The sequence below is a fragment of the Heptranchias perlo genome, chromosome 4 (genome assembly GCF_035084215.1).
Source record: "Heptranchias perlo isolate sHepPer1 chromosome 4, sHepPer1.hap1, whole genome shotgun sequence".
Lineage (NCBI taxonomy): Eukaryota > Metazoa > Chordata > Chondrichthyes > Hexanchiformes > Hexanchidae > Heptranchias > Heptranchias perlo.
Genome location: NC_090328.1, coordinates 83,051,339 through 83,076,032, shown reverse-complemented (window position 1 = coordinate 83,076,032; position 24,694 = coordinate 83,051,339). Strand labels below are relative to the sequence as shown.

General features: G+C 43.4%; 1 protein-coding gene across 3 annotated transcripts in view; it reads left to right on the top strand.

The window, feature by feature from the left end:
• cdc42se2 (CDC42 small effector 2) overlaps positions 1-24,694 on the top strand; it is a 148,727-nt gene that overhangs the window by 86,168 nt on the left and 37,865 nt on the right. The window contains exons 1-2 of one of the 3 annotated variants that reach the window (XM_067983251.1): positions 23,140-23,301; positions 23,652-23,939. In XM_067983251.1, the coding sequence (XP_067839352.1) occupies positions 23,886-23,939 (54 nt within the window). In that variant the 5' untranslated portion in view covers positions 23,140-23,301; positions 23,652-23,885. The other 2 variants (XM_067983250.1, XM_067983249.1) reach the window with 2 other exon arrangements.

Here is a 24,694-nt window from a genome sequence, read left to right as displayed (position 1 = left end):
CCCTTTAGTTAAAATTAGCCAGGCCTCACTTCCTTCTTAACTGCCAGGTGCGCTGTCCACTTTGGGCCTCCCACATACTGTGTCCGCGCCCCTCCCGCCCCCTTAAAATCAGGGCGTAAACGTTTGAGTAGGTTACTTATTTTATATCTGATGGAAACTAATTGTGAACATTTCGCATTATTAAAGCAGAAGTTACTCAGTAACATAGTTAATAGTCGACATCAACCTATTTATAACCTTGACAAGGCTGAGATCTGTTCAGTTTTAGGGGTTTACTGCAATCTTCAATGTTTGTTTCATTTTGAGGCAGGAGACAAAATGTTGATGCCATTATAATATTATAGTTACATCCTTGTTGTTCCTAAATGGTGCATGGCCTATAAAGTCTATCATATTGGGGATGGGCAATAAATGCTGACCTTGCCAGCGATGCCCACATCCCATGAACGAATTTTTTTTAAAAGTCATGTGTGCAATTTGGGAGTCTCAGTAGCTAAGTAAATACTGCAGAGATGGGGCCTGTACAGAATGAGGTCTGCTGGAGTTACTTTGAGTTGAGAAGCAAATAGCATTTTAGAAGCAACTGAATCACAAAGGGGCTTTATCCGTTATACAAAGGCACTGGGTGGATTGTATTGTAACACTAATACAAGGGAATCACACTGCAAAGTTCGTCCTGCAGCTAAACTCATTTATTCTACTACCATTGTATGTAGTGTCAGTTGGGCTTGCAGGTGGTGTGTTGGCCCACTTCTCAGTGGGATGACTTTTGGGGTTCCCTTGAACATGATAAAAATATATGGAATCTTACAACACCAGGTTATAGTTGGACTATAACCTGGTATTATAAGATTCCTTACATGTGTCCACCCCAGTCCATCACCGGCATCTCCACATCATGATAAAAATACTAACACTATCTCATTTTATGTGTGCATGGCATCCATCCGCTAAGTCCAAAGCACATTGGAATCCACGAAGCATCCATGACCTGTTTGCCTTTCTGCAATATAAATTTTGAGACAAGGGCAAGAAATCAAAGCTATTTGGCATTTGTTGGCTGTGCCAATAATATAAAACTTTTACCAGTCTGTTTGCAACCTTGATAGCCTAGTCAACCCGAGGGGAGCATCCGATCTCATATCCTCTCCATTACAAAGATTGTATACTTCCACCTCTGTAACATTATCCGTCTCCAACCTTACTTCAACTTATCTGCTGCTGAAACACTCATTCATGCCGTGGTCACCTTCAGACTCGACTATGCCGATGGTCCCCTAGCTGGCATTCCATCTCTCACCTCTAAACTTGAGTTTATCGAAAACTCTGCTGCCTGTATCCTATCGTGCACCAGAACTCTGCTGCCAGTATGTTATGCTGCACCAAATCCCACTTGCCCATCACCCCTGTCCCTTACTGACCTAATATTGGTTCCCGATCCTCCTGTGCCCCATATTTAATATTCTTATCCTTATGTTTAAATCCCTTCATGGCTTCCCCTCTCCCTAACTCTGTAACCTCCTCCAGCCCTACCCCCTACCCTCCCTTCCCACCCCGAGCTGTCTTCTCCTCGGACTTTGGCCTCTTGTGTGTCTTTCTGTCCCCTCGTACCCCCTACTGTTGGCTGTGCCTTTAGCCGCCTAGACCCCAGGTTCTGTATTTCCCGCCCTAAACCTCTCCACCTCCCTCTTGGTGTTTAAAATCTACTTCTTTGACTAAAGTTTTGGCCTTCATCGTCTAATCTCTCCCTCTTTGGCTTGCTATCCATCTTTTGATTACCCCACTGTGGAGCATTATGGGATGTTTTTCTAAAGATGCCATATAAATGCAATGCTGTTGTAGTATAAGGTGGTCTATAGTGAGTTAGCTGATCTCGTTATAACAGAACAGTGGCAGGCGAACTTAATTTGTCTTCAGTGCACCTGGGCTCTTAGCAGCCCCAGCAGGAAGTTTTGCATGTGTAGATATTGAGTGAGAACAAGATCAGGCTTAACTGTGATGCCAATGCAGAAGAATAGCATGCCAGCCAACAGTCAAAGCCTCCAGGAGAGGAAGGGAAGAAATTGCCAAAAATTATCTGTACATAAAAGATTGGACAATGGGAAAGTCATTAGATCCATGTGGAACTGAGCCATATAGATCAGAAAGATCCCAGGTTCGATCTCTGGTCTGTGCTACGTTAGCTGGTCTCAGCTGGTTATGGTGGTAAGAGCTCCAAAATTGAACTCAGTGCCACTGAAAAAAATCAGCCTGGGTTCCTGCTGTAGATCAGTTTCACAGACTCGTACTCGACATTGTACGTGTGTGAATATTAGACGACAACAGGATTGAGGATCAGCTGTAATCTGATTCTACGATCCTATAAGGCCCCGATGAACAAATAGCCTGCTGACACTCACTGTTGAGGTTCGCACGTAAAGAACAACTACTCTGGTGAGGTGGTAGCAGGCAGAGTGTGCCTCTGAAGCCCCCAGTATGAGTCATTGCCTTCCGCAGAGACGGAGAGAACATTGTGCGGGAAAATTAGACTGGTACTTTAAATGGCCACTGTCTTCATTTAGATTTATTGCTTGAGTACTCCAATAATGTACTGTAGTTCTAGGCTCTCTTCCTTTCAGACTCTTAGCTGGCCGACTGGTGTATCTTACTTCTCAAATGAGTACCATTAAGCAAGTGACTTAATTGTGCTGTTTCTGTACAGTAGGCCATTGTGCAATTGGAGCATCTCTTAGATTGCGGGGTTGGGTACAGTTCCTGTCCTCAACAACAAATTTAGTTCGATCTTAAGTGATCATTTAGTAGAACAAAATATTCTGTGTAATGTGACTGACTTGTGAGTAGTAAATTGTGAAAGAAACATGCCTTTTATAACGTGACAGTTCATTCCACATAATACAGAAGCATAAAGGGGCAGACTATCTTTTCATTCAAAACATTAGTCCCATTTGCACTTTACTGAACATTGGGGACATTGTCAGATCTCGCATCCTCCTACAGACAATTTTGATTTGTGACTGACTGCCCAGAAGCACTTTTATGTCTGTTCACGTTCGACAGTCAGTATAAATAGATCCTTCTACTCAGGCTATATAGTAAAGCTCATTTCTGCAATTCTGCCTCAATTATGCTTTGCAGACACATTAAAATCGCTTTCTAAACTGGGCTAAATGCTGCAGTTGATCAGCACAGTGCGCTTTTACCTCCAGGACTTGTGTTTGACCCCAGTCCAGGTGATGGGATTAAAGATTCCGCTCTGCAGCCTTTAATGGCACTTTGTGAAATGAGTGAACTTATTCAAGTTGCTAGCATGTATGGGTCCATGACTTGAGACAGCAGACTAATTGCCAATCCCACTTAGGGAAGCCATATGAATGTGGGAACTTGAGGTGTCATTGTGCCATCAGGAGTTACTCATCTGAAATTGGTTAAGGTGCACTGTTGACTCAGCATTGGGAATCCGCACCTTGTTGAGCACAAAAAGTCATGAAGTAGTTTTTTTTCTGGTAGATGATTCTTTAGATAATATCCAGTCCTACACCATCATTCCCCTCCCTTCTCCCCTCCACTCCACTCCTGAAGGCACTGACTATTGCTCGGGAACTGTTCCATGGTGACCAGCCTCCTTCCATTACCTCACCCAGGAACATGCTCTTCATTGTGTGAGCCCTAGCGTGTCAGCAGAATATTTGACCATGGGCTACGTACCATCCAAACTCAATCCTGTTCTCATTCAATTTCCACACTAGACGTAACAACAGTGACTACGCATAAAAAGTAATTCATTGACAATGAAGCACTTTGGGACATCCTGAGGATGTGAAAGACATTATATCTTTACGATGCAAGGGATGAGAGACTTTAATATTAAGCAAAGACTTGGGCACTTTTTATTACAGTGAAGATGATTAAGATGAGATCTGATGTTTCAGGAGTTCACTGTTTTGAAGGGTTTTCGTAAAGTAAATAGGGAAAAACTACTTCCGCTGGTCAGTGAGTTGGTCACAAGGATATAACTTCAAGATCATCACCAAAAGAACAAAGGGAGAAGTTAGGAAAAGTTTTTTTTTTAATGCAGATGTTATTAGGATTGGAATGCCCTACCAGAAGCATGTGGTGGAAGCAAAATCTATTATAGCTTTTAAAAGGGAAGTAGATAAATAATTGAACAAGAAAAATTTCAACGGGTCTGAGGAAAGGGTAAGAGAATGAGACCGGACAATAGAGCCAACACAGACATGACTGGCTGGTCTCCTTCTGATTCTATTCTACATCTTTCCTGCTTCCTTTTACAAACGTGCACAGCAAAAATACTGAGGTGGTGGATGTAAAATGGCTAGAGTACACATGTAGTATAAATCACTCCAAATACAAGGGTGGACAATCTTCTATTTTCACTTCAGATGCTGGGTTTATAAGAACATAACAGCTGTAGTCAGCACAAAAAAAATCATTGGGTGCAGTGTTTGAGTCTACAATTATGAAGTTGTCATGCTGTCAGGTAATGTTTAATGAGTACTGGGATTAATTGTTTTCAAACTAGGTTTAAAAGGGAGGAGCATTGAAAAGATGATGGCTTAATTAACGAGTGCAAATAATGATTCGAACCAAGTCTTGCCTCATCTAGTGTCAACTCAAGTCAGCGTCAGAGAGATTGAAGAAATGCATGTGCAAAATTCACAGAGAGCTGGTTCAGGTTCCCCCAGGTCTCACTATCGTGCAGATTGATATAGGACAGTGTGAATTAACTCTCAAAAAAAGTAAGATGCTCAAATTGTTTACGGAAGTAACTGATGCCAATAAACCTGAGAAGGTATCTACAGCAGATCTGAATTTGTAACAGACTATTCCCAAGAAGCTTCCTCAGGTTTCTGAGGTCAAGGATAGTTCTGAACTGTTCTCCATAGAGACAGCGGATGCAGTATAAGAGTCACAGAAGGATATCAATCACAGGCAATACAGAAAAAGATTTACTGAAAGATAAAGATCAGTTATGTAACTGGACAGACAAATAGTTAAGAGGAGATTTGGAGAAGATTAAAGGATATAGGATTAGGGAGAGGGTAGCAAGTTGGGTTAAAAACTGGTTAAAAGAGAGGAAATAAAGTAGTTGAGGGCAATTTCTCAGTAGTTGGAAGTAGGGTTCTGTTCTGGGACCGATTCTGTTCACTGTGTACATAAATGATTTGGATATAGGGCTAGAGGGCGATGTCCAAATTTGCAGACGATACTAAAATAGGAGGCACAGTACATAATTCTGAGGACCAAAGGAAGCTGTGAGAGGATATTGATAAGATGGTGGAATGGGCAATAAATGTTGGATGGAAGTTGATGTCAGTAAATGTGAGGTGGTACATTTTGGTTTGAAGAAAAAAGTAGTAATTCTACTTTGGGGAAAAGCTGGTGATGTGGAAGAGAAGAGGGATTTAGGAGTTCAGGTTCAATAGACATGAAAAGCAACATAAAGAAAGCTAATCGAATGCTGAATAATATGGCAAAAGCTATAGATTATAAAAGTTGAGATGTAATGATTAATCTATATAAAATCTTAATGATACCACAGCTGGAGTGCTGCATGAACTTTTAGGCTCCACATTATGGGAAGGATGTTGAGAGGCTACAGTGCAAATTCACTAGGATGCTGCCTGGTATGAGGAAATACAAATACAAAGGAAGACTTGAAAAAGTCTTTCCTTTAGAACAGGAGATTAAGGGATGATTTGATAGAGATGATTAAAATTATGAAGGGATGTGGGACAGTGTCGATAGGAACAGACTGTTCCCAGTGTTTGAGGAGGCTGGAGCAAGGGGACATAGCTACAAGATTAAATATGAGATTTAGGACAGCGAGACCTTTTTTACACAGAGGGTTATGAGACTGTGTAGTGCACTACCAGAGTTAGTAATTGAACCAGAGACCATGGGCATGATTTTAACATTGAGAAACGGGTGGGGGTGGGGGGCAGCATTCAAAATCTCAACCATTTCAACCCCGCCCCCAACCTGCCCATTTCCAGTTTTCACCGGGGCGGGACGAGAGGCGGGCAACCCAACCTGCTCCCTGGAGGCGGGTCGGTGACTAAAACCATTCAAGGAGGCTGCGGGCCTCCATTTTTGCAGAATTTGCAATTTCAACCCCTGGGGACCGGGATTCCCGGGCCTTTTCCTTCACGCCATGTGAAAGGAGGCAAGATGGCCAGGTAAGTGCCTTGCTGGCACAGCTTGTGGACCCGGAAGAGCCAGGAGTGCTTCCCTCAGGCCCAACAAGCCTACCTGCAACGACCACCCAATGATCGCGAACCTCCCCTACCTCCCACCACCCACCCCCCCCCCCCACCCCCGTGATCTCTGACCCCCCACCGCAATCCCCAACCCTCCCCCCCCCCCCCCAAATGATCGTGGACTCCCATGATGACCCCCAACACCCCACCCCCAATTATCGCAGACCCCCGTGATGACCCCCGATCCCAACACCACCACGACCCCCTATGACTGACCCGCGATCCCTCCCCCATAACTGACTTACACGCACACGCACACTCAAAGACATACCTGAACACGTCCTCTCCCTGGCTGCTCTCCTGTCCAACTGAGGGCAGCCTGTCAATCAGGCTGGTCAGTCGGACGGCAAAGTGACAAAAAATAAATAAAAGACGCCCTTACATCAAAATCGCACAGACATCCAGGCAACCTGTACTTCCGGGTTTCCCGTCCACAATTTGACCCCCCCATTCCAGGCTCGGGGTCAAAATCATGCCCCATGTCAATATTTAAGAATCTGTTAGATAGGTGGTTGAAGGAAACGGGAATAAAAGAGTGTGGGAACAGGGCAGGCACGTGACATTTGGATTATGGCTCATGTGGAAGATAAACACCAGCACGGACTGCTGGGGTCAAACAGCCTATTTCTGTATTGATTATCATGCCACGTGTCGTGTAAAGGGTACAGATAGCAGCTCCTTACTCTGTATCGACAGTGTTGAAATTGTCAGGTAATTTGGGTAGTCCTATACTTCCCTTTGGAGCATCTGTTCAGATTTAACTTGCCCTTGAATTGAGGCTACTTGTAACAAGCCCAGCCACCACCTCTGCCTTTGTAAGTGTTTTTTGATGCAGACCGGATAATTGCACTGTTTCCATGGCAGTGTTTAGATCAAAACAACAGATTAAATTCAGCCAGAATTCAAACCTTTTATAGAAGCTAAGTAGGGCCAGAGGCCATACATAAAAGGCTTTTTTTTGTTGTATTTTGTTTTGCTTTTAGTTTGCTCCTTGTTAAATTTTTAAAATAATTTTCACAAATGTCCTAAAATTTAAAAGGAAAATTCATGTTGTGAATGTTTAATACATTCTGCTGACCCTTGACCTGGTGACCCAAAGTTTGTATCCGAGTCTTAATTGACATTTGTAAGACTTGTCCTGTGTGTGAAGGTTGGAGAGTTTGAGTAAAGGGGGTAGATCTTGACTTTGTGTGATAGTATAAAATGTATGATAGTGAGTCGGCAGCTCGTTTTACATCTCGTCCTATTTTTATTTCCATTGATTTCAATGGTGGTTTCAGCTTCATGATGGTGCTGGCTCTCCTCTGCCAGACAAGCCGATCTTAATTTTCTGTCTACTACTTTGACATCTTGTGCTGTTTGTTTCTGATAATTTACTTTAAGCTGCAAGTTTGGTGTGCAACTGACACTTATCCCAGTTTAAGCAAGTGCCTCGGGATGTTTTACCTACGTTAAAGGTGCTATATAAATGCAAGATGATGTTGTTTAGCTGCCACCAGTTTGTTATAGTTCTGGCTTTTCCCCAATACTACTTGGAATCTGCCCTTTTGCAGTGAATACAAAACATACAACCTGTACATGCCATGCATGGGATACCTTGCCCAGCATCACCAATTACCCACTATTTGCGATATATAGTATACTGGCAATCACTTGGAAAGACCATCATGTTCTCTTGTCTTTCCCGTTGGAAAACAGCATGCTGACAGACCAACGTGTGTACACCGAAACTAATAATCTGATTTATTTACATGTTTATTAATATCCAGAAGCCAAATGATACAGCAAGAAACTGAATCAATGTAATACTTATTAAGATTTAAATCTATCCATAAGGAGTTAAAATACCTTTTTTAGAATTTCTAAAAGTCTGGTTGATTGCTGGGAAAACTCTCCAGATTTTGATGAGCAGGTGCTTGCCCAACATCTGGTGCCCGAGTACCCGGTAAGAACATAAGAAATATGAGCAAGAATGGGCCAAACGGCCCCTCGAGCCTGCTCCACCATTCAATAAGAGCATGGCTGATCTTCGACATCAACTCCACCTTCCCGCCTTAAATGTCTTGAACGTATACAACTGAATTAGCATCTAAAACAGAGCCCTCTTATCTTGACTAATTTCCAGATCATTCAATCTGGCCTGGTCGCATAGGCAATTCATCTCCATTTTGAAATTGAGTAAGGGAAGACAGCTTCTATTTTAACTCTAGTTATTTCAAAACTGTATAAAATGAAAATACAGATCACCTCCATGGAGATGTCAGTGTGCTGGATTCTTACTTTATAGAATTTAGGTTTCTGGTGCCTGAATCCAATTTGATCTTGGCTCCAATGTCAAAATCTCAGTAATTTGGGTGATGAAACTTGCTCAGTGCAGTAGGTGTTTGACCGAATGCCAGCACGGAAACAATTACTGAATGTGGATGTGAGTAATGAAACCCTTCAACAACGACTTGCGTTTATGTAGTGTCTTTAACAGAAAATATCTTGAGGTAGTTTAACATTACCGAGCCATGGAAGGAGAGGTGACCAAAAGCTTGATCGAAAATACGTTTTTGTAAAGGTGTTTATAGGTGAAGAGGGTTAGGATTGGGAAGTAAACTAAGAACAAAGCAGCTGAAGGCTCTGCCAACATTGGTGGGCAAAGAGAGGGAGGTTTGAATAAAAGGCCGGAGTCGGAGGAATGGGAGAAATTTTAAGATGGGGCAAGGATTTTAAGTGTAATGCAATGGGAGACAAGAGCCAGTGTAAGTTAGCAAGGACAGGACAGGACAGGGCAGGTGGGTGAGCAGCACTTAGTGTAGGACAGGATACGTACAGGTGGCTGAGTTTTGGTCGAGTTGGAGTTTTTGAATGATGGAAGATGGGAGGATATTGGAGAAATTGAGTATAGATGTAACAAAATCGTGAATAAGGGTTTCAGCGGTGGAGAGGATGAGATAGGGACCTAGGCAGGTAATGTTGCAACGGTGGACGTGAATCGATTTAGTTAAACAGGATGCCAAGGCTTTGCACAGTCTAATTTATCCCGAGTGATTGGCTGGGGGGGAGGAGGGAAATCAGTGGCAGGGACTGAAAATAATGGCTTCAGACTTTTGGATGTTAAATTGGAGGAATCTTTAACTTCTCCATGATTTGTTGTTGGACAGGCAGTCTGATAGCACAGAGGTGATAGATTAGAAGGAAGTGATGGAGAGGTAGAGCTGGGTGTTGTCAGCATATTCATTGATATACTGTACAAGATAATGTCACTCCCTCAAATTGTGATGCATCATGAGATGCCTAAATCTGATCAGAAAGCAACTTGGAGGTGCACTGCTGTGGGCTTCCAAGAAACACAGGTTTTCTCTGTGTTGGCTTCCCACAGTTTACAATATTTACATGCATTTACATAATGCCTTTAACATAGAAAAATGTCCCAAGGAGCTTCATAATCAAAAAAATGGATACAAGGCAAGGATGATGATATTAGGAGAGGTGATCAAAAGCTTGGTTGAATGATGGGTTTAAGGAGGAATGTACAGGAGAAGAGGGAGGTGGAGAGGCAGAGGGGTTTAGGAAGTGAATTCCAGAATGTGTGGTCTAGGCAGCTGAAGGCAAGGCCACAATTGGTGTCGTTAAAGGAGGGGAAATGAACAAGAAGCCAGAGTCAGAGGAACGAAGAATTTGGGGGGTTGTAGGGCTAAAGGAGGTTACAGAGATAGAGAGGGGCGAGACCATGAAGGGATTTAATCACAACAATGAGATATTTAATTTTGAAGCGTTGAGGAATCAGGAGCCAATATAGGTTAGCAAGCACAGGGTTGAACGATGAGTGGGACTTGGTGCAGGATAGGATATGGGCAGCAGAGTTTTGGATGAGCTAAACTTTATAGAAAGTGGAGGACAGAGACCCGGCCAGGAAAGCATTGGACTAGTTGAGTCTAGAGGTGACCAAGGCATAGATGAGGGTCTCAGTGGGAAATGGACTGCGTTAGAGGCGGATGCAAGGTATGTTATGGAAGTGGAAGCAGGTGGTCTTTGTGATGGAGAGGATATGGGATCGGAAGCTTAGCTCAGGATTGTATAGGATGCTGAGGTTATGAACAGTGTGGTCCCGCCGAGACAGTGACCAGAGAGGGGGATGGAATCATTGGTAAGGGTATGAAGTTTGTGGCAGGGGCCAAATATGATGGCTTCAGTCTTCCCAATATTTAACTGAAGGAGAGTACTCTGGATGCAACAGTGCGGGGCAGGAAGTGAAGCCATTACTTTAGTTGCTCTAGCTGCAGTTGGATAGGTAAGAGTAGAATCAACTGAGTGGAATCCCACAAAGCTGGACTACAGAGGAGAGTCATTGTAGAAGGATGGTTGGAGCAGGACCATGTCAAAGGCTGCAGAGAGGATGAGGAAGACTAGGAGGAATAATGCACTATGGTCACAGTCACCGAGAATGTCGCTCATAACTTTGGTTAAGGGAGGGGTAGAAATCTGATTGGAGAAAATCAAAAAGGGAGTTTAGGGAGAATTGGGCACAGATCTGGAAAGCAACAACACATTCAGGGATTTTGAGGAGGAAAGGGAAGTTGGAGATGGGAAGGTAGCTTGCAAGAACAGGCAGATTAAGGATAATTTTTTGAGGATGGGACGATGACGGCAGTTTTGAAAGGCAGGGGCACGGTACCTGAGGAGACGGAATCATTTGTGGTGTCAGCTAGCATGGGGGCCCAGAAAGATTTATATGTCAAAATGTGTCAGAGCTTCACGTTGTGAATTGCTGTTGAAATGCTGTGACTTGTTACGTGGGCAAAAAATGTGCTGCTTTCCTTTCCTGAAGGTGCTAATTCATGCTGGCACATGGTTCCGTGGGTGCCAGTAACATTTTGCCCACGTGCCTCTTCTCTGTGCAAACCCAGACAATGAGTGTTAGCAAACTGTCCAACCATGGAACATCACAGCTGATCCCATTCCTGTCCCAACCAAACATCTACACAATGCATTTCTAGCAGGGGTTAAAGGAAAGCAGTAAGGAGCAGGGAATCGAACCTGAGACCAGCTGAGGGATCAGAGGAGCAAATTAGTGATGTCCTTTTTCATCGTGATGATGTGTTGTCTTGTTAGCACAAAAAAAATAAGTGTGGTATTTGATCTGCCCCAGAATTTCTGTCTGAACTTATTTGGGGTGGGTGGAGGTTCTACCCTCAAGACCATTAATGCAGGAGGGGCCAGGGCCGGGTATTGTAACTCCCTATGTTGGCAGATCCCACGTCCCTGGCATGAGAGGCCTGATGGTGTATCAGTAGTCAATGATAAGTGGTGAATGTGCAGTCCACCTTGGGGGTCTGGGCCAGGGGCACAGCCTGGACCTCAGAAGAGGAGGATCCATTTTTTCTGGCGGCAAACTTTTACAAAGAGGGCCAGAGGGACAGCTCCACTTTTTTGGTGCTCTCCAATCTTCAGCGGATTTTCTGGCCTCTCCAGAATGGCAGGTGCTCCAGATACACCCTTAGGAGGACACCCACCAGGAACATAGTAATGAGGGAATTTTCCCCCTGACCCCGGAAAGTCTGCTAGGCACAATATCAGTGGCAAGTGCTGAGATCGCTGAAATACAGATTTTTTTTTGGCCACTGAAACTATACAGTCACTACATCATCTTAAAGAAACAGTCCTTGATTTTACAGCTTAATTTTATACCCACAGAGATTGACAATATGTCTCCATTTCCTTTCTCGACCATTGAGATGATATGTTACAGTAGCCGACTGCAATGGTCCTAAAGTGGCTTGATTTATTGTAGGGGTAGCTGGCTCTTTGTACAGACCAGGGAGCTTATCCAGAGCTGCTCCACTCCAGAAAGCCCTCTAGAACTTAAGAACATGGTACAGAATTTTTTGAAGCAAGAAAGGGGCATTAGGCTCGACAAACTCATCTCTTTTTCCATCCAGTACTTTTATTTTTTCTGTGTTTGATAGCTCCAAACTGATCGGTAGGCCAGTTGGAAATGACAGCTCCACTGAGGTCATTGGCACCGCTTTGAGGCATACAGATATCGTTCACAATATATGTCACCGGGGAGGTTGAGAGGGAAAGTGGAGATGTAAAATGTTGGTCTTCATAGGAATAAGAATAAGCTGTACAATTAAGGACATTTGTTAAAAGATACTGACCACAGTTAATCCAGTCAAGGCTGGAGAACCTCCAGTGTTTCATTTTAATATAAAACTTACTTAGTATAATAGATATATTCTACATCCTACATTATTTTGCAGTGTTGAAGTTAGGAGTAAGCACATGACTTGGAAAGGGCCATGACTATTACTTTGGCTGGGAGTAAAGTAGGAGTAAGAATTTAATTACTCCCGACCATCAGAGTACATTTGGTTTATGTATTTGTACGGTTTCATTAAGGAGCTTCTAAATGTGCTTGAGCTACACATCGGTCTCTGTCCACAGCCTGAATTAAGCAGAAAACAACAATGAGGAGCTTACTTATTAAATATTAATCCTTGGGCTTAAACAGCATGTTTATAGGGAAGCCTGTTATGAGTGGCAAATGTACAGAATGATGGGGAAAAGGGGCCCTCCCAAAAATATCACCTCAAACAACTTACTCACCTACCATCTGGACAAATTACTTCCCTGACCTAACTCTAAAGTGATCTCGTTGTCCTGCTGAAGTTCTGCTCTCCAAGGAATCTGTGGCCCACGGTGAATGGGAATGTCGATGTTCAAACAGGTTTTTATTTCATAAAGGAGATAAAATAACAAATTAACACAAGCAATTAAACTCTAAAGATGTGTGTTTTGTATCGATTTTTTTTTTACTGTCAACCTGCTCTTGTAACGTGCAACTAAACCTAAGCAGTCAGCAGCTAGCGTAACACATTCCAGTGAGAAAGGAAACTCGAGGGGAAGGACGTACCATCCGTGGCTAACTAAGGAAGTTAAAGATGGTATCAAATTGAAAGAAAAAGCATACAATTCCGCAAAGATTAGTGGCAGGCATAAGATTGGTCAGAATATAAAAAACAGCAAAGAATGACTAAAAGAATAATAAGGAGGGAGAAATTAGAGTACGAGAGAAAGCTAGCTAGAAATATAAAAACAGATAGTAAGAGTTTCTACAGGTATTTAAAAAGGAAGAGAGTAAGTAAAGTGAGCGTTTGTCCTCCAGAGAGAGTCTGAAGAATTAATAATGGAGAATCTCTCTCTCTCTCTCGCAGTCCCTCAGGGTCAAGGATGACTTGGTGGAAGATGCCTGTGCGTGGATTCTTTTAACGTGGGGTGGTCATTGTACACCAACCACTGCACGGTCCCAGCGGAGCAAAGTCTTGGCCCAATGGCAGGGAAATCCAAGATGATTGGAGACCAGGTTCTGCTGTAGGACGGGGACAGTGCAGCACGTAACTGGCATGTCAGCCTAGATTTTCGTACTCCAGTCTCTGGAGTGGAACTTGAACCCACAACCTTCTGACTCAGAGTCGAGAGTGCTAACCACTGAGCCACGGCTGACACATAATGGAGAATAAGGAAATGGCGGATGAACTGAACGGATATTTTGCGTCCATCTTCACTGTAGAGGATACAAATAACATGCCAGAAATAATTGTGAATCAAGAGATGAAAGGGAGGGAGGAACTTAAAACATTTACAATCACCAGGGAAAGGGTTTTGAAAAAATTATTAGAACTAAAAGCTGACAGACTTTACCCTAGGGTCTTAAAAGAAGTGGCTGCAGAGATAGTAGATGCATTGGTATTAATTTTCCCCAGGTCCTGACGGACTTTATCCTAGGGTCTTAAAAAAAGTGGCTGCAGAGATAGTAGATGCGTTGTTATTAATTTTCCAAAATTCCCTAGATTCTGGAAGGCTCCCATCAGATTGGAAAATAGCAAATGTAACTCCTCCATTCAAGAAAGGAGGGAGACAGAAAGCAGGAAACTACAGGCCAGTTAGCTTAACATCTGTCATAGGGACAATGCTAGAATCTATTATTAAGGAGGTTATAGCAGGGCACTTAGAAAATCTCAGTGCGATCAGGCAGAGTCAACACGGCTTTGTGAAAGGGTAATCGTGTTTGACTAATTTATTAGAGTTCTTTGAGGAAGTAACGAGCAATGTGGATAAAGGGGATCCTGTGGCTGTGGTGTACCTGGATTTCCAGAAGGCTTTTGACAAGGTGCCACATCAAAGGCGACTACACAAAATAAAAGCTCTTGGTGTAGGGGGTAACATATTAGCATGGATAAAGGATTGGTTAGCTAACAGGAAACAGACAGTTGGCATAAATGGGTCATTTTCAGGTTGGCAAGATGTAACGATTACCCCATCCGCTGGTTGGGCAGTCTGCGGACCAGAACATTCAAAGTTCCAATTAGCAGTTGACGACCGAGCTACCTGGCTGACTGCTTTCGTTTAAATGAGTGTCAAACGATGGGTCAACAGCTTGATGGATGTTCCCTATATTGCAAATTCGAGCATCCTAAATTTAAACAATGACAACTGGCTGAGGATGTCAGATTTTCAAAGCTTGCCATTACAACATTTTTGAGGTTAGTTTACTTAAATAACAAACAAACTCAAAAGACCTATATTGAAGAAAGACTGGCCTCTGTGTGGTTTTGATTGATGCCATTCTGTTAATTATAGTTTCGCGTTTGCCGGAGGTAAATGAAAAAGGCGTCTGTGCAGGATTTGGCCCTCGTGTCTAGACATGGTTCATCACACAGTATATTACTGTATTTTATATATTTTTTTTAAAAAGCAGGAGTTTCATATGAAACTACGCAATATCAGAAGTTGTGCAGAGCTCTGTAATTTTTACATTCCAGTACTAACTTACTTTCAGTAAAAGAATGTGTTGCTTCAGATCCTGATCTGATCGAGGATGGATAGCAGGGTGAAAAGTATCATAGAAAGGTTACAGCACGGAAGGAGGCCATTTGGCCCATCGAGTCCGCGCTGGCTCTACGCAAGAGCAATCCAGCTATTCCCACTCCCCCACTCTTTCCCCGTAGCCCTGTAATTTTTTTCCTTTCAAGTACTTATCCAGTTCCCTTTTGAAGGCCAAATCACCAATCAACACTGGGCCACTAACTTGCGGTTGCGAAGGCTGCAGGTGTGAGTGAGTTATGGCATCAGAGTGTTTAAACTGTATTGTCGGCTTTAAATTACTCCTAGTATGTAACCTACTCAGAGATGGGTTACTTAAAGTTGGTTGCAAACATAAAACTTTCCACATCTACCTAGTGAATTGGAGAACTGATTCTGACTTGGGATGCACTATGATTTGTAAGTTTCCAGTCTAAACTTGCAGTTCTATTGTAAATTCATCAAATGTTCTATTCCGACATCTCCAAAAACAAAATTGATCTTAGATACTAGGATACACCTGGTTTTACAGACAATGGTGGCCGTGTAATCGTTCTTGAATGTAAGACAGGATGCCCACCTTGTGAACCTTTAGTGCTGCTTGGAAGTACATATTTGCATTGTGATACATACATGTCATCATGCCAATCTCTATTTTGCGGAGCTCTTCATCTATGATCTGAACTACTCTTCTTGAAAAATTCTGAACAGGGCAATTGTTCCTTATCTTGACTGTGTCCAGATTAAAGTTCTGTGGGGTAACTCCAGGTACCAGTGTAAAATGTGATTTGATCATTTTTCTGCTGCTTATCTGCTCTTTCCTGCTTTCCAAATGAAGGTTAGCTGTGCATTAAATAATGATTAAGAAGGTATATCAGTTGCCAGAACATTATCAACCACAGGGGCTCCACAGCATCTGAACTAATCTTTTGCTGCATTTATAACCTTCATTAAATGCACACTAAATTTTGCAGTAAATACAGCCAAGCTTTTTGCTATGGTATGATGTGCAGCCCATTCATTTTCACCCCTTCAGGCAACACATTCTTTGGAAATAATCCATATTATAGGAAGCAAAACTGATTAAACGTGGGTGAGTGCTAGCACTGTACTATGTGATCTGCATCAGTCAACAAGTCCCACACCAGTTCTACCCTGTGCAGAATTGGTTACTCACAACATCCGGGGCGTGGGCTGTATTTGCACTTAATTCCTGTGAGCTCCTCTTAATGTAAACTCTGAGTTGCTGCTTTGATTTTGAAAGCAAATTTTCCTGGTTTTGACAGTAAACCCTTTCATCCTGTAACAGAGGTAGGACTGTGCAACATGGGTAAGAGGCAGACAAAGAGAACACTCACTATTAGTTCAGTGCAGCTGTATTATAACATGACTGCTATAAATGCTACGAGCTCCTATTCTGCTGATGGTTCAGTTGGAAAGTGCAGTCTTTAGGGTGGAACTGAGCCATACAGAACAGAAAGATTCCAGTTTTGATCCCCACTCTTGAGCTGGGTTGCATAAACTTAGCAGTAGGGATGCTACAATTGGCTTCAGTGCCTCTTGTGTACAGAGAGGAAAAATCAGCCATTCCTGACCATTACCCAGTGACCCCGCCCCCCCCTCCCCCTTAGAAAGTGCACTTGTGTAGATCTTGGATAAAGATTCGGGCCCAAAATCTGTAGTCATTTTGGCATACTGCCACAGTAACTTTGGCGAGATCTGCAAATTGTAAGCTGGGACCCAGAAAAGCCAAGTCCCAGCCTCGTACTAAAGTATCCTTCTGTCGGGAGTTCCCATGTCCCCTGCGGGACCTCAAAGGGATCCTGCGTAGAGTCAGCAGAGGCAGGAAGACCTCCCGAACCGCCAGTAGTCATTGAGTCCCCATGGGAGTCCAGATCGGATCATGGCTTGGACCCTCAAGAAAAGTCTGGAGGTAATAGAAACATGGTTAAAGCTTTCAGTGATGATGGGATTGGCGGAAGGTGGAGGCAGGCAATTTTGGAGGCAGAAATAAACAATCTTGCTGATGGATAAGATGTGGAATTTGGATTGAACAGGATGCCATGGTTTTGCTCAATGGCTGACCAGGGAGAGGGTTGGAATTGGTGACAAGGGAATAGGGTTTTGGGATGTGCAGAAAGTAATGGCTTGAGTTGTCCTGATAAGTTGGAAGAAATTTTGACTCATTCATGGCTTAATTTTAGACAGACAATCTATCAGCACAGAGGTGGTCATGAGGTTGAGGAAAGTGGTGGGGAGTTAGAGCTGGATGTCATCAGCATACATATGGAAGCTGACCCCATTTCTATGGATAAGGGGCAACGTGTAAATGAGGAAGAGGGGGATGGTCAAGCATAGCTCCTTGGATACTTGGAGGTGACTGTGCAAGAGTGGAAAGAGAAGCCATTGCTGACAATGCACTGGCTGCATTGGGACAAGTAGTGAAACCATGCAAGGGCAGTCCCACAGAACTGGTCAGCAGAGGAGAGGTGATTGAGAAGGATTGTATGGTTGACAAGTGTCAAATGCCAAGGACAGGTTGAGGAAGACAAAGAGGGAAATCCATTTCCAGTGGTGTGCCACAGGGCTCAGTGTTGGGTCCCTCGCTATTTGTGATTTGGACTTGCATGTAGGGGATATGATTGGCAAATTTGCAGACCACTCAAAAATTGGCCGTGTAGTTGACAGTGAAGAGGATAGCTGTAGACTCCAAGAAGATATCAATGGATTGGTGGAGTGGGCGGAAAAGTGGCAAATGGAGTTCAACCCAGAGAAGTGTGAGGTAATGCACTTAGGGAGGACAAAAAGTAAAAGGGAATACGCAGTAAACAGGAATATATTGAGAGGTGTAGAGGAAGTGAGAGACCTTGGAGTGCATGTGCACAGGTCCCTGAAGGTGGCAGCACAGGTAGATAAGGTTGTGAAGAAGGCATACGGAATGCTCTCCGTTATTAGCCGGGGTATAGAATACAAAAGCAGGGATGTAATGATGGAACTGTATAAAAAGCTGGTAAGGCCACAGCTGGAGTATTGTGCGCAGTTCTGGTCACCACATTACAGGAAGGACGTAATTGCTGTGGAGAGAGTGCAGAGAAGATTTACAAGAATGTTGCCAGGGCTTCAAAATTGCAGCTATGAGGAGAGATTGGCTAGGCTGGCGTTGTTTTCCTTGGAGCAGAGGAGGCTGAGGGGAGACTTGATTGAGGTGTACAAAATTGAGGGGCCCAGAGAGAGTAGACAGGAAGTACCTGTTTCCCCTAGCGGAGAGTTCAAGAACTAGAGGACATAGATTTAAGCTGATTGGCGGAAGGATTAGAGGGGACATGAGGAAAAACCTTTTTACCCAGAGGTTGGTGGGTGTATGGAATTCACTGCCCAAATTGGTGGTAGAGGCAGGGACCCTCAACTCTTTTTAAAAAGTACCTGGACCTGCACCTAAAGTGCTGTAAGCTGCAGGGCTACGGACCGGGTGCTGGAAGGTGGGATTAGAATGGGCACCTGGTTGTTCTTCAAGCCGGTACGGACACAATGGGCCGAATGGCCCCCTTCTGTGCTGTATCTTTTCTGTGGTTCTATGGATAAATCGCTGTCACTGAGGATGTCATTTAGCCAGGATGCACTTGTTACTGTGAGCTTGGAGGAAGCTGGACGAAAGGGATTTGAAGAGGGAGTTTTGGGAGAGATTGGCACTAGAATGTGACAACACGTCCAAGAACCTTAGAACAAATATAGGTTAGAAATGGGGAAGTAGCTGGAGAGGACGGTTGGATCAAGGGGAAATTTTTGAGGAAGTGGATGATAGTGACAATTTAGAGAGGGAGAGGGACAGGTGCTGAGCAAAGAGGAGCTATTAGCAATGTTGGTAAGCGTGGGGGTCAAGAAAGGCAATTGAATGGCCAGGAGCTGGGTGGGGAAGGGATCATGTGAGCAAGAGCTTGGTCTCATGGAAGCAATATGCTTGGAGAGTATAGAGGGATAAGAGAGAAACTACAGAATGACAACAGATTAGGGCAGGGTAAGTGGGTGCTGGGTTTGGTCAGAAGGCGGGAGCAAGGATGGGGCAGCAGTAGCAGTCGTACGGATATCTGAAATGTAGAAATTAGGAAATCCATGAGCTCCTTGCACTTGGTATTGGAGATGAGGGTGAAGGAGATGGAGGGAAGGATTTTGAGGAAGCGATTTCTCATGTAGAATGGAGCCGTGGGTAGCCCTGTTTTCCAGGATAATCCTGGAGTTAAATTTGTGCAGACACATTTCTTCTCAGGAATATAGTACTACATTTGGTTGTTTTGTATGGGATTGGTTTTCAGGGTGTTCTCATTAATATTTATTTGGGAAAATTTCAGCATTTTTATTTCTGGCTCCACCTGGTTTCCAAAGGACTTTGGGCTCTTCCAAATGCAGATAGAACTGGTTTCTCGCAGACCTGAAATCACCAGTCTGCTGGAAACTGGTTGAAGTGGAACTAAGATAAAACCAGAATGGTCTCCAATCACCCACGATGGATCATCTGGAGACAGCATAAACATGGTATCAGGGACTACAGTACTGTGGTGAAAGCTGCGAGGAAGAAAGTGTTAGCACTTGATACATTGTAATTGTTGTAATCATGCAATTTCAACTAATTTTTACCCGGAATTATGTGATACATGCACATGATGTCAGAAGTTGGTTTTGAAAGGTCTGCCTCATTATATTTTGTTATCCAATTTTGCTAAACATAGATGCAGTGAAGTCCATTTAAAGGAATCAGTTTGGTTAAGGGAATCGTTTATTTTTTTAAAAAAACCCTAGTCCATTCCAAACTGTAAGATTATTTTTTTCTATTTAAGGGAATCAGTGAAACTGATCAATATTATGTCCTGAGATGTAGCTTAAGAGCTCCTGGCAGAGAGAGAATAAGCATTTATACAGCCAACTTATTCCATGGAGCATTTATGTTTTTTTGTATTTTGTGAGCCTGGTAACCTCACACCGAGATTGGAGATTGTGGCATCATAACAACGCCACATCTACAGGCCTCCCTGAGCCGTAACTTAGGTTCAACAGGCTCCACTGTATTGTCAGAACCGTAAACAGCTTGGAATGATCTCTGCAGATGCAGATGGGGGGGTGGTGGTTTTTGTCTTGCGTGGACGTTGGGTGGTTCACCCGTCCAACGTCACTGGCGCGAGGCCCAATCCATTTTTGTTGTCTGGGTCCATTACGGTGAGCTGCCAGCGTTAAATGAGGCAGATCGGGGGTGGAGGGATGGGAAATCTGGCGGTTCGTCCACAGATTTGAGCGGCAGTATATTATAGGGGCTGGGAAAACAGGCAATCCAGGGGGGCACGGAGGGACTGGTATCAGATGGCATGATTTTTGTGGGGCCAGGAGGAGCCCCATGGAAGTCATTTCAAAAACTTACCTGCTGTGCTTCCAGAGCAGCCTCCAGCTGTCTCTGTTAAAGGACCGCTGGTTAGTCAATTGCACACTTAGTTCCACTGAGTAGTGCACGCGCTGCTCAATGGAAGACCAAAATTGCATTGGGGTCCTAAATGTGTATTAGGACCCTGATTTAAATATATTAACGAGTCTCCTGCCTGTTTTGGGTGGGAGCACTGGCAATCTCAATCAAGGCCTGCTCGAAAAGTGAATCAGGCAGGCCTTGGGTGGCAAGTGGGCGGTACATCTTTTCAGATTTTCATCTCGCTACAGCCCCGTTGAGCTGAAAAACAGGGTGGTAGTGAGACAAAATAAATGCCTTCAATGTTTCCAGAAGGAAAGGCGGATAAAGGGATAAGGAAACAGAGTGGGTACATGAGATTAGGACTATTGCTCATGTGGAGGAGAAACACCAACACTGATTGTTTGGACTGAACAACCTATTTGTGTTTTAATTTCTATGTATAGTTAAACTGAACTTTGAAACCCTGGATAGGGGCAGAAATCCTGGCGCACTCAGGCCACAACTCTGGCGGAAGGGCCGAAAAATGGGCCCATACAGCCAGTATCTGGGGCAGAACATCCGTCTCCTCCTTACTATGTCACCCATGTCAGAGGGGGCATGGCTGAGACTGGGATTCCCAAGTTGGGAGTTTCCTCAGCTCCAGCCTCTCAAAGGCCTAGCATTAAATGACAGGATCTCCCACTGGCCCTGCATACATCAGTGGAGTGGGCGCTGGAGGGCCCTGCCAGGTGCCATTCTGGAGCCCAATTCCTGGGATTGCCGCCCGAGGTCTTTCGGGACTGTTGTGTCTAGTTTTGTTCAGATAGATACTTGATAGGATTGAGCTCTATGTATAATCCAATTTTCAGCATTTCATCTGAGAAAGACGGACTTAAAAGACTAATCTTTGATTCCAAGCACCGGTAAAATATAGAAGCAGAGTTCAGGAGATCAAAATATCCCAATACAAAATGATTCCCTTAATAGGGCTGGACTGTTATTTCTTCAGTATGCCCGGCCCATCTGTTCCACTTAATGCAATCGGCAACGTCAATAAGACGTATGTGGAACAAGAGTGATAGCACCTGACATAATATCTAAAAGAGGATTATTATCTGGACAAAAATGTCAAGTGACTTTTCTCCAGGGTTGTTGACACTAGATGGTGACTACACCATTAACTATGAGGTGTCATTGTGTCTGGCATCTGTGTCATCATAAACATGACATTTCTCATGCTTTCCTTAAGTAGCCAAAATAATGATTTGTTACTTTCGATTCCTGTACCAGGAACTGATCTCCCTCTCAAACCTCCCTGCGCACCCCCCTCCGCCATCCCCCAAAATGACCACATGCACCTTCCAATCTAATTACTTTTCTCAAAAGACAAAGTTCACACATGGATTATCTTCATCTGCAGAGTCTGACCTAGGTTTTTATGGCACTCTATTTATTGAGCACTTGGGTTTTAAAATAAAGTCCAAGTATTTGTGTGATAAGTTCAATAAACTTTTTTCCTATGGAAGGTCATGTGCCAGAACTCTGGCTCACAGCTCAGGCTTGCACCACAAGTTCCCAATCTCAGCCTTGTTATTAGAAGGAGCCTCCCCCAGGCCTTGTTAATGCGCCAGTCACAAACCCTTTTTTAGGCTATCTCCAGTGGCCGAATGGAGAGGCCCGGGAGCAGGATCCCTGTTTTCCCTCACCACTGGGGAAAAGAAACCATGCGAAAGATGTGTCAAATAAATCTGTGATCGCCTTAAATCCGTTGAACTAGAATAAGTCATCTGATTTTAGTAATTCAAAAACTCTGCTATTTATAGAATGAGATTTAAACATGGAAACAATTGTTTTTTTTTTAAAAATGGAGTGTTTCTACAATTGTATTATAATGCTACATTGCCTTAGTCTGAATTAGAAAAGGGAAACGACCTAGCATAGGGTGCATCTTAAAACAATCTTTTATTTGTGTGGTTAACCAAAATTCGAGGGATAATTTGCTTGTCCCTGATAAGAAAATTTCCGCTGTTTAACAGCAGAGCAGTCAACAGGTGTGGTCCACAAAACCAGTGCCCTTTTTCCCAAGTTGAGAATTTGCTCTGCTGAATAAGGGTCAAAATGTAAAATGTTTCTGTAAATAGCTTCATATTTTTAATATTTTAAATGCTCTTTTAAAATTATTAAATCTTTTCATCTATCTTTTGTGTTACACAGTACTCTTTTTTTAGATGTCTTATTGAAATGTGGGACAGTTTTACTGGGGGACGGGTCATACTGAAATGAGCCTGTTTAATTGTAATGTAGCTGGTCATCCAAGCGTGTGAGTTAATAAGAATGATTGCTTCAAATATAACCACTGCAGCACTCATTTAATTGGAGAATTTGAGCAAAACATTGCCACTCCTGAATCACAATAGGATTTTTCTCTTAACGGCCTCTTGATTTTGCTTTCTTTACAGCTCTTGAGCTAATTTCCCTTTATGGTATGTAGAATTGCACAATGCCTGCTATTCCCCGCCCACCTGCCCTGCGCGTCTCTCTTTGCAAGCTGCAGTGCAGTCACAGCCTTCCCTCCCTTTAACTCGCTCGCTGCCAGACCCACACAGCGGTCTTCTCAGCCCAAAAGCCTCTGTGGTTTTCAAGCTTTAAAGGAGGCCCGTGTCAATTATTACAAAGGAAGCTTCATACCTGGAATAGTTCCCGGCGTAGCCAAGTGGGAAAAAGGTTTCTGAAGAGGTTATGGTAAAAGATTGCTTAGCACCCAAGTTGAGCTGTTTTCTTAGTTGCATCAACTTGCCTTTTTCTTTCTTCTGCTTTGATGTTTTGAAACTAGAAGCAGGAAACGAGCGAAACAGTCAAGGGACTAGGTGAGCGTGCTTGAGATTTAAAAAAAAACAATTTAGACAAGCTGGCAAACACGCAGAAGAGGTTTCTAGCTGCCTTTTGCCGTAGTGTGTGTGTATATATGGAGTAAACTGTTGCTGTGCTGATAGCTAATGATGATACATAACGGTAATACTCATCAATCCATCACTTCTTTTGTTCATCCTTATATTTTCCAACATCTCTTTTTTTTTTGTTATTTCCTGCAGGTCGTCATTCCTTAGCCCTGGAGGTGAGGTGAAAACGCTGCCCAAATCCGGAGTGAAGTCTTCCAATACGGACCGGTGTGAACTAGCCGCTGGGATATACTAAGAAGAACTTTGCGTTCTCAGTATTGCACACGCTAATCTGCCCAGTGAAGGACAGGTGGACTTTCCCACATTGGGGTATAGAGTCTGGATTCTGTGCCACTGAGGGGACATTTAGGCAGTGGACTGTAAATCATGAGTGAATTCTGGTTGTGTTTCAATTGCTGTATTGCGGAACAGCCTCAACCGGTAAGTGTGACCTAATTCTGACAATGAAAAGTTGTTTTTTTAAAAAGCCTCCCAACCAATTTACCTTTTATTATCAAACCACTGATGCTTCAGAGAAAGAGGCAAAATATTTTGGGTTTGTCAGTTTTTCTAAGTAAATAGCACAAACAGTCTCGTTTGGTGGGGAGGAGGGTTGAATCCCAACACGATCACTGTGCCATTCACAGCATAGTTTCTAATTCTCTAGTTGAAGTGCTGTGGAACTTTCTTCCAGACATTGTCATCACCTGAAACTCTCCCTTTGTACACAAATTTAAACACAGTGTCAATAGTCAGTTGATAAAGCATACGTTAGACTACAGTAAATTTGTTGCTTTTTGGGCCCAGAGCAATCACTGCAAGGATTTCTGTCATCCAACAATGAACAGGCTCCATTTTATGAGACATCTGTGCTTGCTACACTTTCACTTAGTGCATCCTGCTACATAGTAAAGTTCCCCTCCGCCGTCTGGCATCGCTTGTCTGTAGAATGTTTCCTCTTGCCCCTGCCTGACATCACTGTCTGCAGGAATATCCTTGCTCCCCACAATGTCACTGTCCAGAGTAATACTACTTCTCTCCCTCCACCCCACCCTTGCCCAACTTTGCTGTTTGCAGAGTTGTCCCTGCCATTGCTGTCTGCAGTAACGTCCCATTCACCTAGACTACAGTGATCGTCTCCCTCCCCATCAGAATTAATATCAATGTCTGCAGTAACTTCTACGCCAGTAGTTTTA